This window comes from Abramis brama (assembly GCF_963993115.1).
Source record: "Abramis brama genome assembly, chromosome: 4".
In the NCBI taxonomy this organism is placed as follows: Eukaryota; Metazoa; Chordata; class Actinopteri; order Cypriniformes; family Leuciscidae; genus Abramis; species Abramis brama.
Genome location: NC_139966.1, coordinates 47,617,964 through 47,634,900, shown reverse-complemented (window position 1 = coordinate 47,634,900; position 16,937 = coordinate 47,617,964). Strand labels below are relative to the sequence as shown.

The window sequence follows — 16,937 nt, the reverse complement described above, 5'->3', positions numbered from 1 at the left end:
GCAGAGTTTAGCTCCAACCCCAATTAAACACACCTGAACCAGCTAATCAAGGTCTCACTAGGCATACTAGAAACTTTCAAACAGGTGTGTTGGAGCTGGTTGGAGCTAAACTCTGCAGGACAGCGGCCCTCCAGGACCGAGATTGGTGAACCATGGATTATACTAAACCTCAGTAATACTGTAATAATTCAATATACTCTTCATCCTAGTTTAATTCTGATGATGCTATTAAATTATAGGGGTGTAAATCGGACAGTTAATCACGATACGATATCGATTCTCTCAGCCAGCGATACGATATTTGCCGATACCTCAAAAAATTCTACGATACGATTACGATTCGATTCAGGGCTATATCGATCAATTAATCGATATTTAGATATTATGTGTCAAGTGTACACAACCAGTTATGTTTATTAACTCACACTAATACATGCAAAAATATATAACATGAAAGTTTAATTAAACTCTTTGAAAATTGCACACCCTCTCCCAATTGGGACATTTACAAGTTGTTTGTTACAAGTTAAAAAAAAAAAAACATGATATATGAAAATGAATATAACAGAAGAGTTCATTTGCAAAAAACAGATAACTCCGTTCTTGTTCATTTTCATATATCATGTTTTTTTATATAATATATCATATATCAATAATATATCAATATATTATATTGTGCGTTTGAATATCAATCAAACTGCAGCTGGGTTGTTTTGATTAAGTAATAATAACAACAACAACAACAAAAATACAGGTAACTTATAAAATTAAAGTTCATTGAAAGTATTTTTTTTTTGTGGCAAAAGCAGATAACTCCACATTTCATGTTTCAGAGTTAAACAAAGCCAAGTAATTGCTATGATACATAATAAAACACTTAATCTTTGTAACGTTAATCTTCTCAGCTGATAGACGCCTGTCAAACTTTGTTGTTGTGATTAACGTACACGCAATACAGAGAGCTTTTCCCTCACCACTAACGTGCTGTTTTAGCAAGATTCCGTGAAAAAGTTTCAGCTTTTATTTTCCTTTTACGCCCCGAAGAAGATATCACGGGTTCATCAAGTTTTAGTCAGCTTTGCCGAAACTCCTCTCAGCTAGCGCGTCTTTTCAAAGAGATAAGCGAGCAGCCTTGTCACCTGACCTGAATACTGCGCACTGATTCGCTAAAACAGACTTTTCGGGGCTTGTCGTTTCTGCTGTAAAACATGAACTCGCGATGCCTTGACAGTGGAAAATACCGGCTTTTGTGACAAAGGGTTCAGTCAATCTTGTCAGGCGTCTATTAGAAAAAAGTTACGCGAGGATGTGGAGTGTGTCAAAATAAAGGTACAGTATATCGATATTGTATGTGTGGTATCGATGCATCGTATCGTTAGACGTTTGATCGATGCATTGATCCATATCGATGTATTGTTACACCCCTATATTACTTTAATACATGATGCTACACTATAATAAACAACTGTCTTTATAATTTTCATAGCCTCTGGTTAATGTACTGCAGGATACTGGAAAATTTAGCTGTCTAAAAATTTTGGCCCTCCGTCCCTTCCCCACCTATTTAGGTTCCCATCATTTGCTTTGTAAAGGTGTGACCCTCCAAAAAGAAAATGATGGCAACCTACATGTTTAGCGCCAAACAACAACATTCACACGTTAGAAGTCTTACCTGTCCATCAGCAGAAGTCCATCATTACAGTGAATGTCTGTCCACACGGCCCAGAGCTCTGCTTCTGATGACTGGACGCTCCAAACACATCCTGTATTCTGTAGAGGAAACATAAACACAAACATTAGCCTACTACATATAGTATATCTAAAACATTCAAATTAAGTTAGTCTAAATAAATGTAAACTGACTACAAAAATAAAATAAAAAATCTAAATAAATGTAAATCGTAAAGCTGTGTGAAAATATGTTGCAAAGTAGGCTATATGAAAATGATTAGTTCTCAGTTTAAATGATGCTATTATTTGAATAACAGTTTTACAGGCTACAAAAGGATAACAACACTGAATATAATAGGAAAAAAAAAAACTTCAGTATGAGAGCTGACTCTTGATGCTTAAAAATTTTAAGTGTAAAGAACTGCCCAAGTGGAGTTATAACTTTGAGATGAAACCTTCCTTCAAACCACAGTAATCCTAAAAGACATGTTCCCACATACATCAGAGGACGATTCATTCAAAGCTTATACATGTAACACGAGAACTACCGATTAATTTGTTTATCTAAAGGTCTGATAGTGAGTTCAGCAAGAGAGCAGGTTGTAAACACAGTCTGTGATAAACTGTAGAAGATGTGACAAACATGCTAGTTTCATACATACTTAGTTGTCAAGCAACAACAACAACACTTTAAGTGAAAGACCCCATCAGAACTAAAGTTATGTGGCTTTTAGACAATGATGGATACTTACACGTTACAGATAAGTCGAGTGACACTCGATTCCTGCAGCGTGCATCAGTTTTGTTTGTTTATGGGCTGCACTATGCGTGGTTTAGTGACATTATAATGCTGTCATCTGCAGAATCTAAACTTAAAACTATACAACAGCCTGACAAAAGTCTACACATGTTGCTGTTGTCAAGCGTCATGTTGTCGGTCAAGCATCCAAATGTCAGACTGAACGTGAAGCCGCTTACGCCGCCTAGTGGTGCGGATGAAAAACGAAAAATATTTACAAAAGTTTATATTTTATAATGCCAACAGACTCAGCGTTCGTTGCTTCAGATTGTGTTATTGACTATTTACTATTCTGAAAGGTCACACACACCTTTACATTTCATAGTCTATTTTTGTTTTATATTTTGAACCACAGTTTTGAACTGTTGATCATCAGCTCCCTCTTGTGGTCAATAAGTGTATCAGCACATTTGATAAATAAAACGACAAACCGAGGTACAGTCGAAGGTGAGAGGACTGAGATTAAAAAAACATATATATATATTTTTTTTTTTACAACAAATCTGATTTCGTCAGGGTCTCAACCAGCGACATTATAATACATGGATCTACCAGTTCTTGTAAATTAACCCGATGAGTGAATTAACCTCAGCTAAGAGTTAGAATGCACATAAATTTATTATTTTCACAAATGTAAAATGTTTCACAACAAATGACTGTCTCACTCATCCAATAATTCGTTGAGTCGAATAGTTTAAAACTCCTGCTTCACTCAGCAACAAAACAAGCGAGTATATGAGCAGACATTTTAGATCGACCAATACAAACATTAGCAGAACGGTTTCATTTGATTAAATGTTAATGAATAAACATTAAATATTGTTTTTATTGCACATGTTTTGCTTGGAGGCCAAATTTAAATAAATAAGATTCTTATAGAGAGCATTTTAACACATTAAACAACTTGAAATATTAACAACAAACTACAAAAACAATAAAGAATATACTTTTATTGGTCAATGCAAAATTATTGCAGAAATATGCTTCGGTTATGTAGACAAGCGATGTGAACTGCAAACAGCATATGTCAAATACAAAAAGTATAATTGTGGTGAAATAATAAAAAATTGTTTTTAATCATTGAATTCAGCATGGACTGTATGGAATCATGCATTTAAAACTGAATCAAATCTATGCAATATAACAATGTTATCAGAAAGGCACTTAATAAATGACAAACCTCTTGATTTGTTCTTACATTTTTGTTTTGTCTTGACTAATGCTATAACAAGTTTCTCAGATCTAGACAAATGAACGGTGTTAATTGAACGACTCCATCTTACAGAGTGATTGCATTAATATGAATAGAACTTTGATAAACACCTTGTTGTTGCTGCTAATGTAAAAATGTACAACACAGACACTATTAGCCATCATCAATATTTGTTGATGATTAAAAGGGTAAAGTCACGTTAAATTATTCCATTCCAATCTCATCCTGCATCTGATAATATAATGCAAAAAAAGAAAGAAAAAAAGGTTGCTTTAATCCAGGCATAAAACACACACAACTTCTCCATGACTTAATGGCAGATACATCTTTATGCATGCAGAAGTTCACACACATTTCGGTACATTTTGATATAAGCTGAAAAGGTACAGGCATTTTCTTTGCATCATTATAGATACAGATCAGTTAATGTGCAGGTAAAATGTGTAAAAGCCATAAAGGCATTTGGCAGGTGTAAGCATGGCTATCATTTCAACTGAAGCTGCACTTGTTTAATGCAAATCCGCTTGCTTTCAGGTTTCACAGGTGAGACCCTTCTAGAAGGTGAAGCGCCTGTCAACGGGATGGCCCACCTTGTCCAGGCTGGGGTTGGAGGCGAACTGAATCATGGGAGGAGGTCCACACATGAGGATGAGTGTGTCATCTCCGGGTGGAGGAAGGTGGTTCTTCACCATATCCTCACTGATGAAGCCTTGGCTGTATTCCCAACCTACCACATGAAAGTTGATTATTTCAACACGTCACCTTCTGGTTAAATATAAATGTCACCTAAACTGAAATTAGTCTTTGGCTAAACAGCATCTGCAAAAACAAGATGTTCTTACCGTCTGGTGCCCTGTCGACGGTGTACCACAGCTTGAAACGTTCCGGGTGATTGGCCATGACCTCTTCTAACTCAGGGCGTAGGAGAATGTCTTTTTCTGTCTGTTTGAAGAAAGTAGTGAGTGGGAATAATTCTTAGTTTTAAATACTTGCCAGACAAACAAATTGAACCATAGAGATGTCTTTTTGTCCACAGGGATTACTCACTTTCACATGAATATAGTTTGGGTTTATAATTAGTACATCAATTTATCATGTATAATATATATTATATATACAAATGACATATATAAATGTTCTTATTATAAACCAAAACTATATACAGACAGACAGAAATGTCCATGGAAAAAAAAACTTGGCTCACCTGGTTTGCAAAAAGTAAATAGCACACAGTCTCATCCTTTGGATCTTTCATGATTGCTTGGATTATCTGGAGCATAGGTGTAATCCCTAAAGAAAATAAAACAAAGATGTACTAACAGGAAAGGTCTCATTGCGCTCCAAAAACTGATATAAGAATAAAATACATGATGATGTGATTACCTGTACCACCAGCGATCATGCCAACATGTTTTGCGGTTTTCACCACAGGGTCTGATTTCTTATCAGGCCTGATTGCAAATGATCCTGCAAAAATGTTGATTGTGTAACTTCATCATGAAATTTTCAGCTGCTTTCATAGCTTTTCTTTGCCTCACAGTGGATTTCAAGACCACAAACCTTTGCCCTTGTAAACCAGCAGCCCACTTGGTCCTCTGAAATCAATTGTGTCACCAATACGAAGGCTCTCCAAATACTGGGACATCTTCCCACCCTCTGGGAATTTTGGATGGACATTTTTGTAGTATATCTAAAATAAATGAGGTAACAAAATGTTTAAAGTTGAAAAAAACTTTATTTTAGCATTTTTAAAATCCGCATACCTTCACCACCAGATCCACGAAGCCCTTGTCATCATCACTAGACACCGGGGTGTAAGGCCTCACCGCAATGTTGCCATCAATCCTGGCAGACAGGTAGATGTGTTGCCCTAAAAATGCAATGATTCAGCATATTAAAGTTAGCCAATGAACAATGATCAAATGCAAAATGACAGCATACACTGCACTCACCAATAGGAAGTCCAAGAACATGATCAGGTGATTTTAAAGCAAAGCGAAATCGTCTTGTGTCATGGCTAATAATCTTAATAAAAGACAGAAAGAAGGAGTTAAAAACTTATTTATGCACAAGTTAAACCATCACAAATTTAAAAACAAAATCTCACTTCTTTGTCCACAAGGCGCAATGGATACTTCAAATTTGGGTCTTCAAGGGTAATGGCGGGTCTGCTCTTTCCAAAGAGCCTCCGGAGCCAATCCAACACGAACTGAATGCTACCAGTGATCAGCTACAGAAAGGAAAATAAAACGGCATTTTCTAATCATGCAATAACCCTAACTTATACCAAACAGGTTCAAATACAAAATTATAATGGGCGTGTCCTGCACAAAGGCTAAAAATAAACTGATGTGTGTGATGCACAGAGACTGTCAACAAACTGGGTAAAATTAGCATTCGTTTAATTCCTGAAACATCTGTAATAATGAGGTAAGTTAACAGTATGCTAAGGTGTCAAGATACAGTTGCGTGCTGCAAAAAAAATCATACGCATTTATTTAATATATAGATAGGCTACTCACGTTGATGATGAAGGACATCTTCTGTAGTGTTTACAGAGACTCTATAAAGTAACGAAGACGGATAATTATAACACTTACAGGAAAAGAATAACTTTAGAAAGTTAGCCGCCTGCTTGTCAAAACGGCAATCTCTTCCTGGAATGGGAGGAGATAATTGCTAGTGACGTCGTTACGTTAAGCTCCGAAACCTTTGCGAATCGTTTGTTTTGAACCATCAGTAAACGAGGCTTCGTTACGCCTTAACTGTATCGAAACGTTTTGACATATCAATGGTTCATCTCACACATGAACCCGTGTCTAATCATAGAGAATATACGAGCTATGGTGTCAACGCACGCAGTTGTGCGTATGAGCTATTTATCATTTGACCACCAGACGGCGACAACGTCCAAATAATCTTTGATCTTTAAACCAAATAAAGAAATTATTATAATGCATTCAGAAGAATTTCGTTAATTTGTCAAGTGATAAATACAATGGCTAAATCGTTCCCGATAAAATATATGCTACAGGAAAAAGAAACTTTGCAATATATATCAGGTGAAGGTTGTATTGAATAGTTTAATCTCATGTCAACGTAATGTTTGATCAAACTTGTTTAATTTACTTCTTATTGCTGCCTTCCAATACAATTTTGAGGTTGGATTCTGCAGTTAAAATCCAAATGGTTACCATTTGCTCACAAGTAATTTTATTGCAAATATAATGAATGTAAAATGTAGCCTTCACTGTGTAATATAGAACTTAATTTAGAATACAAGAACACGTTTGTTTAATAAAATGACTAATTTAGCCCAAAGAAACACGGAAATGTTATTATCGTTAACACTAATAAACTTGATATTAAATTCTCAAATAGGTGGTGGCGTGGTGCCATTTAGAAAGTTCAAGTTTTTGCACATTTCCCCAATATTTGACATTATATTTAACTTTAATGTTTGTATTGAAATATTTTATATTCTACCAATGATACAACTGTGCTAGATGTTAAGTTTTGTGATCACTATGATATAGGGGTTTTTAAGAGTGATTAAAATATGTATTTTAGGTGTGGGAATTGCTTAAGTTTTGATATTTAGGATATTGTCATTGGGCTATTTTTGATTGGCCATTGGAATAGTTTTGTTGCACAGACCTGGCAACCCTATTGTAGTTAATACAAATCTGGAAACACTCCAAATAACATTAATGTTTTCTGCTAAGTTTCAATTTGGGCATATAACAGGTAAACACACCAGTTTAGTCTTCCAAAAAGGCTTGGCAACTTGATCTCTAGCTAACCAAACCTCTTTAACATGTTGAGGGCAAAATTTCATCCACACTCTCACTGAAGTGACAAACAAAATCTGTTGAACACATGTAAGGTGCCAATCAATCAAGACTCGACAGTTTATCACAGAAATTTATTGACGACCCAACACAGTGGTCAATCGTGGTCATTTCTATTGACTGTACACAAATGCATGTCATTGAACAACTGTACTGTAGCACAAGTGTAACATTCTTGTTTTTTCGATTGTTAAACTCAACCACGTCCCTTATATTTACACCAAGTTCTATAGATATTTCTCTATATATCTTTTGTACAATGTACAATGTTTCAATCAGGTGAAATAATAAGAGCAAACAAATTCTGTTAGACTCTGATCCAGCCAAAGCATGCAGGTTTTTGTCTAAAGTGTGCCTTAGTGGAGACCGAAGAGTTAAAGCATGTTTAACAGCCTTGAAGCAGAAAAAAAGCTGAAGCCAAGAAGAAACACAGAGCAAGTCTCTTTTTATGTGGGGAGGTTTACAGCTTTTACGAACACTTCATGACATTGGCCTCTGCTTTACATTTGGCTACATGGAGAAGCGTCCATGCTAAGCACAAGTAGTAGGAGAGCACTGACCTTGCATGGACATATTTGTGTCAAGTATTGCTTTTTCAAATCCTTATTTATTTTTTATTTTTTTAACTGTGAACACATATGGTGGGGTTTGCTGAGGACACTGCAACTAAGCACGTCCGATCTTCAAAATGACATGAACATGATTTATCCTTGTCTGTTTTTGTGTAAGCTTTTGTCAAAGCAATGACATTTTGCAAAGAACATACTGTAGATACAGTTACATTATGACTTATTATCACAAAAATAGCAGACAGGGATTGCACAATAAATGTACTTTGTAAGAAAATAAAGTAACTATACTAAGTTTCTTTAAAATAAAATCTTCACAGTTTTAAATTATTTGCATCATGACATTGTCAGCTACATATCAGTAAACTATGTATTTCAATTGTTCATTTTAAATTTAGTTATAATCCAACCTTTCATTTTACATGAGGATGTTCATAACCAAGTTATTCCATTACATACATGAAATATAAATCATACAACAAAACAGGACTCTTGGACAGCACTACCAGCACGTCATGCGCACTTAATCATATAGTCACTTCTCATGTGTGCTGATAAATGGAGTATTTGGTGATGTAATTTCCAGATAGTCTTTGGATGAAATGTCGTAAAATAAAAATCTGTTACTTTGGGTTCAGCCTGGTCAATAAAATCTTCTGCTGGTAACACTATACGTCCAGTGCAGTTCCTAACTCACCAACATCCTGAAGGGTTACAGACAAACACGGGTAAAACCAGAACATGCACACTAAAAACAGCTTGTTTTGAGCTGGCTTCACATTTTTCACATTGAACAAAAGCAGTGCAGCAGGTGAGGACTGGGGATTTGTACATTGGGCCACAAAGGTAGCGACCAGTGCAATGGCATCTTTCATAACACGGTTTAGACAGACTCGCAAGCAACGAAGACCTCAGAGGACCACAGAGGCCTGCACAAATGGGCGTTAGTAAATAATTCTGCATCCACTAAAGGAAAATGAGCTCCTGTTTTTTTGTGTATTTTACAAAAGTTCCAGACTGCGGAGGACCCATGCAGATTATTCAACACAGATCGTTGGTTACACGAACTCAAGGCAAAGATGAACTGCTCAGCTTTATGTGTACTAAGCACAGTGGTAGATTGGAGGGTCATTAAAACGTGTGGGCTGAAACGAATAGCTCAGAACTGACGCACTGGTGGACGCGATGAACATTTGGTGAGAAGTATAAACTAAAAGAAACAACTCAAATAAGTTTAGTCTACTTGGATAATTTATGTTGGATCAAAAGACTGAAGGTAGCAAATCCCTATTCCTTAAAACCGCAAAGCTTTAAACACAAGTGCTAGGATTTAAACAGCTGGCATATCATTGCTCTGTGACACAAATACCAAAAGTTGTAGTTGGATGTGAGTATTATTAAGTATATAAAACACCTCCGTTTTAAAACTCTACACCTAGTGGATGTTGTTGTCCAACTTGAAAACAAATGCTTAGGAACTTGATGGCAGCATCACCTACCGAACTTAACATGCATTGTTGGCTTAGCGTTTAGTGTCGCTTGGAAAGAATGTTACACAAATTCAGGGTTCAGAAGGCAGGCTAACAATATTACATCAATTGGAGAGTAATATAACTGTGTGTGTTACTAAAACTGTCCACAGCGGGTAGCATGGTGACAGTTCCACCTAAAAATGAAACCGACCCAATCCACATGCATCGCCGAGGCAGTGATGACATCAGAAGCATTGGTTTCCCTGGGCACTAACATTGGTTGGGGCGTGATTAGCTTGTCACAACGTTGCTAGAATGTTTCCACAACGTAACGTAGCCCTTGGAATGGTATGAGCTCAGCAGGCTGACGTTTCTGCAACGTTGTGGAGATGTTAGCCTGTGGACTAAAACCCATCTCTTGGCCTTCCCTACAGTTCATCCCGTCGGGCAGGTGCGTGTCATGTCGGCGGTGATGTTTGAAATGTCTCCAAACTGGTTGGCACACAATAATGCTCTTGATGAAACCGCTGTAAGGAACAGTTGGCATGAGTATGGAGAACGTGTCACACGATGGAGCCCTTGGAGGTTGAGAGATGGATGGAGCGGATGCGCAGGGCCAGGGTTCTCTCGAGGTCATGGAGGACGTCGTAGGACGGGCCTGGACCGGGGCTCTCCGCAGGAACCTCATACAGTAGCTGCTTAAAGTTCTCCAGCTCGATCAGGAGCACCATGTTCTTCAGGAAGTAGCCCTCGATGAAGGCTGCCAGCTCCAAGGCCCCCAGGAACTGAGGATGTGTGGGACGTAATAACAATGTGAGACACTGTTCTTAATTTTTCCTTAATAATGTTGTATACAAAGCCCTGCTAAGGTATACAGTATCCAGAGGTATACAATGTAAAAACCATAAAGTACTATAACATAATATACCACAATTCTTGCCTAAATATTCACACACTAGATACTTAATCTGTATATTTCTAAAGACTCAAAACAAGCAGAGCAAATTAAGCTCCTGACATTTACACAGACAGACAAGCAATTATTAGAACAGGTCGCATTCTCGTTGGCATGATGTATTTGTCTAATCAATGTTATTAACCTTATAAATATGCAAGTAAAATGTTAATCCAGGGTTTTACAAACATACAGTGTACAATCTCTGATCCTGATAACACATTAAATAACTAATCTAGGGAAATGTATAACTAAAAGTGCAATAGAATGACATATAAATGAATGTTTCAGAGTACCTTGGCATGCTTGTATATGTCCACGCAGGTGTCGGTGGTGATGTTCTTGGAGCAGATGATTTCACAGTGTCTTTGGAGAGCCTCAAGTTGGAAGAATTTGGCTGAAGACAGGAGCTTTGAAGCAGAGGGACTGTTAATGAGCCAAACTCATCAAGCTTTCAGGTTTATAACGATCAAGAGCAATCGCTTAATTAAGTTTAAAATACATAAACATTTATCAGAAGTTCTGCTGCAGTTCTACGTGCTAGAGAGCCTCCATCTGGTAAAGATAAATGAGAGATTGCATATAGATTTTTTTTTCTCAAAGTGTTTTCCGATAAGTACGGCATGAGAAATCTCCCATACGCCATCAGACCGTAATTCATCCATTCATCACATTCAGCATCATCTCAAAGTCATTAATCATTAAGTCATCATTAGTGTGTGGGTGCCATGGTGATGAAAAAAGGGTTTAGGGTAGCAGGAATTATGGACATAAAGGAGGAAAGAGAAGAGAATATTTAATACCTCCATAATTTCAGTGTTCCTGATGTGCAGTGACTCAGTTCCGCCACAGTAGAGGTACTGCATTACCAGCTGAAACACAAGAAAATGTTCTCAAACTTCTAAGAAACATTTTTCTTAGAAACATTTTTCAAAACAGACGCTTAGCACTAGTCACAAATGTACAGACGTATTTTGTCACTAAGCCGAACTGTGTTGACAGAGAAGGGAATTAGGGTAGCGCAGTTTGACTGTAATACCACATGAGCTTGAGTGGGATTTATGAATCAGAAGATTCCAACCTGAAAAATGTTGTACTTGACATGACTGATCTCGATGCACGTGTTCTCAGCTGCTGGTCTGTTAGAGAGCAGAGACTTAAACCTGCATGTCAGAAAGAGGTAAAGAGAAACATTAACTTCCTTTAAGTGCTATATTATTACTAAATCAATTATTTACAAAGCTCAGTAAAAACATTTACATTTTAAATTGTGTGGCTGAATTGTGAATTGCAAAGCAGGATATGATGTCATGTCAATGCAAATGAATTCATGAATATGAATTAGATCATGCTGACATTAAATACTAGACCATCCAGTCACTTTGCATGAATTAATATTCTTGCAAACCTTGCAGATTTGGAAAGGTTTTATTATTAAAATGTTATCTTGAGATGAAATAGTTCCAATTTCCAAGATGGCAAAATTGAAATGTCAACAAGATAGATAGATAGATAGATAGATAGATAGATAGATAGATGGATAGATGGATAGATGGATAGATGGATAGATAGATGGATAATTTAAAATGGGCTATTTCTACATACATTTTATGTTTACTCTTCTGAAATTTTATTCTTTTCATGAGCACAAGAACCGACCTCCCAAGTTCTGTCACTCCTGCCATGTGTAATATAAATTCTCCAATATCAAGACCTACCTTGCTGAGGCAGTGAAGAGCAGCACTTTATGGGCATAAAAGGGCTTTCCTTCCACCAGAAACGTCACGTCAGACATCTCTTTATTGTTGAGAAAGTGTGGATCTGTAGGATGTAACAAATCAAATGATGAAGTCCCCAAGTAGGAGACGCAATATTACACAACACTGATTACACAAGCTTACACTGCATTATTTAGCAGTAGTGGCTTCTCGTGTTTGACAGGCTGTCATCAACACATTAAATGAAAGAGCATGAAAGATGTCTGTTTTATAATTCTATACCTTGCAATAGCTTAACCAAAGCCTAGATGGCACTAGTGTTCCTCTAAAACTTCGAGAGTCAAATGAAATTTAACCAAAATTGTATATTCTGTCTCCTGACTGAAACTGTCCTTGTGACACTGTAGTTTGACTAATGCAGCTCAGTTCATGGATTTAACAAGTTTCACCAATTAACTCCAGATAAATCTGAATCCTTGTGCAGCACAAGTTGATTGATGTGCACAACACAACAGTTAGTTTTGGTTGTCTAATTATTTTTTTACTAGCGGATCAAAAACAGACAAAATTACTGGCCATATTGTGCCTAAAAAGTAAGTTCATCTTCTTGTTTATAGAACTGTTGTTTCCCAGCAATCTTGCTGATGTGCTGAATAGCAGCACAGGCCAAACACTCTAGCTTGTTTGATTCTGTTAAATTATTGATATTGTTAGTAAGGTAGAGGCAGAGCAGAAATGGAGTCCCTTTTAAAGGCGAACTTAACAAGACGGCGCCACTGACATACTCACCCAAACGTGACGTTTGCTTCTTTTTGATCTCTGTGAGTTTGGGGATTGGGAAAGGCCCGTAGCATTGGGTAAAGATTACTGACAGCTGCTGGCTGATCATCTCATTCTGTAGATCACACAAACACACACGATGTAGTTAGACCCTAAATTCTGTTTTCTAAAAGTAAAACGCATCCAAGCCTACGGTAATAGCAACACGGCACTTGTGATGAGCTCTGTAATGAGAGGATTTATCATGTTAATTACAGAGAAAGCTGAAACTGGTGTGGCTGACGTTGATTGCCTGTTTGCTCAGAGACAGGGACTGACACGCAGTGATAACAATAATGCAGAGACTTACGAGGGACATTAAATTCGAAATAGTGTTGCAAATAATTTAAAGTGTAAAATAACAACAAAACTGCGCTGTAATATTATAGAGACTAAAACATAAGCTACTAAACTATTAAAACAGTTTTTGTTAAACTGACTTTCATAATATGAAAAAGAAACTACTATGGAAGTCAGTGGGGACCAGAAACAGTTTGGTTACTGACATTCTAGCTTTGTTCAACAGAACAAAGAAAACTCATACAGGTTTATAAAAACTTAAGGGTAATGATGACAGAATTTTCTTTTTTGGGTGAACTATTGTTACATGTCTGTTTGTTTTTGGACTCTATTCTTTGTTTCTATTGTTCAGTTTCCCGTCATTCATTTGTTCCCATGGTAACCCTCCTCATTAGTTCTTTTGGTTCAGCTGTGTGTCAGTTATCTTGTCAATCAGTTCCTCCCTGTCACCTGTGTATTTAAGTCTTAGTCTTGTACTGTCTAGTGGTCTGTCGTCTTTGTTGGATGGTTGTTTTTGAGTTTCTCTTCTTTGTGGGTTTTAATTAAAAGACTATTTCCTGGAATCATCCTTCGTCGTGTGCTTCATGACACAGCCATTCCGTAACAACTATCCCTTTAATCGAAATGAAATAATTATGGAAAAACTTGAACAAAATTTAGAAATGTTGCCTTCACAATTGACTTACATGAAGTTGAAATAAAAACAAATTAAAGCCAAATAAAATATTCAAAGAAAAACTAATAACAATTTCAAAAGCACATAAAAAATGTAAAAATGAAAGCTAATTCAAAATATCAATAAATACTACAATACTATATAAATAATATTAAAATAACACTGATGGCAGACAGGAGGAGTGTAGTGGCTCTGAATTGATGCACTTCAGCTTGATTAAAACTCTACTCTATGAATGTCTCCTGATATGATCAGGAAGTACTGGTAAATAAAGGACTGATACCGGCTCAGGCTGTAATAAAGCATTGAGAACAGACCTTGCTGGCTCGAAGGATCTGGAACATGAGTGGCAGTCCGTGCGTGATAAGTTCCTCTGTGTACTCGTCTTCTTTAATGCAGCTGAAGTCCTTCAGCAGGCCTTGGATCAGCGGCCGCCGCTGCTGCACGAAACACGTCCGCAGGGACTCCAGCCACGTGTGCAGGGTCCACGGCACGCCTGCATATGGAATCCATATATCAATTATTTTCAGAAATACATTCACTTCAGAATCGATCTGCCACGTCCATCGATCGGTCAGTACCCTGTAAGGAGAACTAATGCAGTGCATATTGCAACAATTGCAAAAATTGGGGGTCGGTAAGACTTTTTCATGTTTTTGAAAGAACACAGTATAAAAGGAATGGATACGCAGTAAAAAAAAACTAAAAATAAAACAGTAATATTGAAGGATTTCAATTTCAAATATCTGTTTTCTATTTTAATATGTAATTTATTCCTGTGATGGCAAAGCTGAATTTTCTACAGTGTTTCATGATCCTTCAGAAATCAATCTAATATGCTGATTTATTATTATTTTAGACATATTTCTTATTATTATATAGACATATTTCTTATTATTATCAATGTTGAAAACAGCTGTGCTGCCTAATATTTTTGTGGAAACTGTCATACATGTTTTATAGATTCTTTTATGAACAGAAAGTTATCAGCATTTATTTGAAATAGAAATCTGAAATTGTAACATTATAAATGTCTTTACTGCCACTTTTAATCAATTTAACGCATCCTTGCTGAATAAAAGTATACAATTCTTTCAGAACAAAAACCTTACTGACCCCAAACTTTTGAACGGTAGTGTAAATAGCGTCTTTTAGTAGATAAATATGGTGCATAGTGATACTGACAGGCAGAAAACAATACACACAAAATATATTCATGGGTGTCTAGTTAACTAGCAACTAAGGGCCTAAAACATTGATGCCACTAACCTGGTAAACTTTGAGAAGCGATTAGTTCAGCCTCAAAATTAGCATTATAGTAGTGGATTGGTAAAAAGAAAATGAACTTTTTACCTTCACGAGTAAGATTGGAAATGGCTGTTTTTATGTGCACATGCCATCTGAGGCTGAGACTAATCGCTGCGTGACAGAAGTGAGCCAGGCGGTAGATGTCTGTGGTAATCGTGCAGTGCTTTTACTAACCCAGGCTGCGGATGTCTATGGTAATGTCCACATGGCCGTGCTCGGCACTGTGGTACATGGCCTCGCGGAGGGCTCTTAGTTTGGCCTTGCCTGTCCGGAGGGTGCCTTCGTTCTGTGGTGCTCTCCTCTCTACGACCTCTGAGCCCTCAGCTAGGATCTCCTCCAGAGACAGCACGTCCCCCTTGTCCTTTTCCACCTGGGACAGAAGCTTCCGGAACACGTTCCTGCAGGAGCAAGTGCACGTAACAAACTCGCTCAGGTATGTATACTCAAAGGAATAGCTCACTCACAAAACAATTACTCACCCTCATGTTGTTTTCAAACCGGCTGTTACTTTTTTGACAGTTTTTAAAGTTTTGTTTTTACAAAGGCTATTGTATGATTTCAGAAGACTATGGACTACTTTTAGACTATAATAATTGGACTACTTTTAGGCTATAATCATTTTTTACTTTGTCTTTTTGGAGCTTGACAGTGATTATGAACTTGAAATTTATACACAAAATTATTATAATAGAAAAAATATTATTAAAAAGAGCTGCATAAAGAATCCTTAAAATGCTCTTTAGTCACACACACACACACACACACACACACACACACACACACACACACACACACACACACACACACACACACACACACACACACACACACACACAGCTTATACACTAACATTCAAAAGTTTTACTTTAATTCAATTATTTTGAATTTATATTCATCAAAGAATCCTGAAAAAAATGTATCATGGTTTACACAAAAATATTAAGCAGTACAAGTGTTTTCAACATTGATAATAAAAATGTTCAGCACCAAATCATTGATTAAATCAATGATTTCTAAACTGAAGACTGGAGTATGGATTCTGAAAATTCAGCTTTGCCATCATAGGAAGAACTTACATTTTAAAATATATTACAATAGAAAACAGTTATTTTAAATTGTAATAATATTTTACAATATTACTGTTTTAATGTATTTTTTATGAAATAAATGCAGCCTTAGTGAGCATAAGATATTATTTCTATTCAATTTTATTTCAATATATTATTATTCAAAAACAATTAAATGTCTTACTGACCCCAAACGTTTGTAAATTAGTATAAGTTCAGAACGTCATGACTTGAGTAATTAATAACAGTATACTTTTTGTGTAAAGTAAAGATTGACTTTTTTTCAAAAACAAAAACACTCATAATTTGACTGTTATATGCAAAGCCATTAGCCATTGAGGATTACTTGCGTGCAATCAGAGGATTGATGAGAACAAAGAGTTTGAAAAAAGAACATCTATAAAATACTGTGAGCGCTTCTTTATGACTTCCATTTATCAATGCATTCCAATGTGTTTTTCTTCTCTGCTTTGCCGCATTTTTTTGTCTTTGTAAACTCATTTACTTTCATAAAAGTAC

General features: G+C 36.5%; 3 protein-coding genes across 12 annotated transcripts in view; all 3 read right to left on the bottom strand.

Annotated features, from left to right (window-relative positions):
• The window catches only part of LOC311081952 (uncharacterized protein), a 34,841-nt gene extending 32,209 nt beyond the window's left edge, over positions 1 to 2,632 (bottom strand). For 6 of the 9 annotated variants that reach the window (XR_014606056.1, XR_014606057.1, XM_084112664.1 and 3 more), the window contains exons 1-2: positions 2,424 to 2,632; positions 1,673 to 1,770 (exon numbers count right to left, since the gene is read on the bottom strand). Coding sequence is in view for 2 of the 9 variants with exons in the window: in XM_084112670.1 (XP_083968796.1) it covers positions 1,673 to 1,680 (8 nt within the window). In the remaining 7 variants the exon portion in view is untranslated. The remainder of the gene's footprint in view (positions 1 to 1,672; positions 1,771 to 2,423) is intronic. The other 3 variants (XM_084112665.1, XM_084112666.1, XM_084112671.1) reach the window with 2 other exon arrangements.
• Positions 2,633 to 3,405: 773 nt separating this feature from the next.
• On the bottom strand, positions 3,406 to 6,555 carry cyb5r3 (cytochrome b5 reductase 3). The gene is made up of 9 exons (XM_084112660.1): positions 6,206 to 6,555; positions 5,791 to 5,913; positions 5,636 to 5,708; positions 5,447 to 5,553; positions 5,244 to 5,373; positions 5,067 to 5,150; positions 4,888 to 4,973; positions 4,526 to 4,625; positions 3,406 to 4,410 (listed from the first exon to the last, which is right to left on the bottom strand). The coding sequence occupies exons 1-9, from the start codon at positions 6,221 to 6,223 to the stop codon at positions 4,238 to 4,240; spliced, it is 894 nt and encodes a 297-aa protein (XP_083968786.1). The 5' UTR covers positions 6,224 to 6,555; the 3' UTR covers positions 3,406 to 4,237.
• Positions 6,556 to 7,593: 1,038 nt separating this feature from the next.
• btbd11a (BTB (POZ) domain containing 11a) overlaps positions 7,594 to 16,937 on the bottom strand; it is a 118,387-nt gene continuing 109,043 nt past the window's right edge. For both annotated transcript variants that reach the window (XM_084111053.1, XM_084111054.1), the window contains 8 exons: positions 15,526 to 15,749; positions 14,361 to 14,539; positions 13,038 to 13,143; positions 12,249 to 12,351; positions 11,612 to 11,693; positions 11,334 to 11,402; positions 10,827 to 10,940; positions 7,594 to 10,360 (listed from right to left, as the gene is read on the bottom strand). In XM_084111053.1, the coding sequence (XP_083967179.1) occupies positions 10,139 to 10,360; positions 10,827 to 10,940; positions 11,334 to 11,402; positions 11,612 to 11,693; positions 12,249 to 12,351; positions 13,038 to 13,143; positions 14,361 to 14,539; positions 15,526 to 15,749 (1,099 nt within the window). In that variant the 3' untranslated portion in view covers positions 7,594 to 10,138. The remainder of the gene's footprint in view (positions 10,361 to 10,826; positions 10,941 to 11,333; positions 11,403 to 11,611; positions 11,694 to 12,248; positions 12,352 to 13,037; positions 13,144 to 14,360; positions 14,540 to 15,525; positions 15,750 to 16,937) is intronic.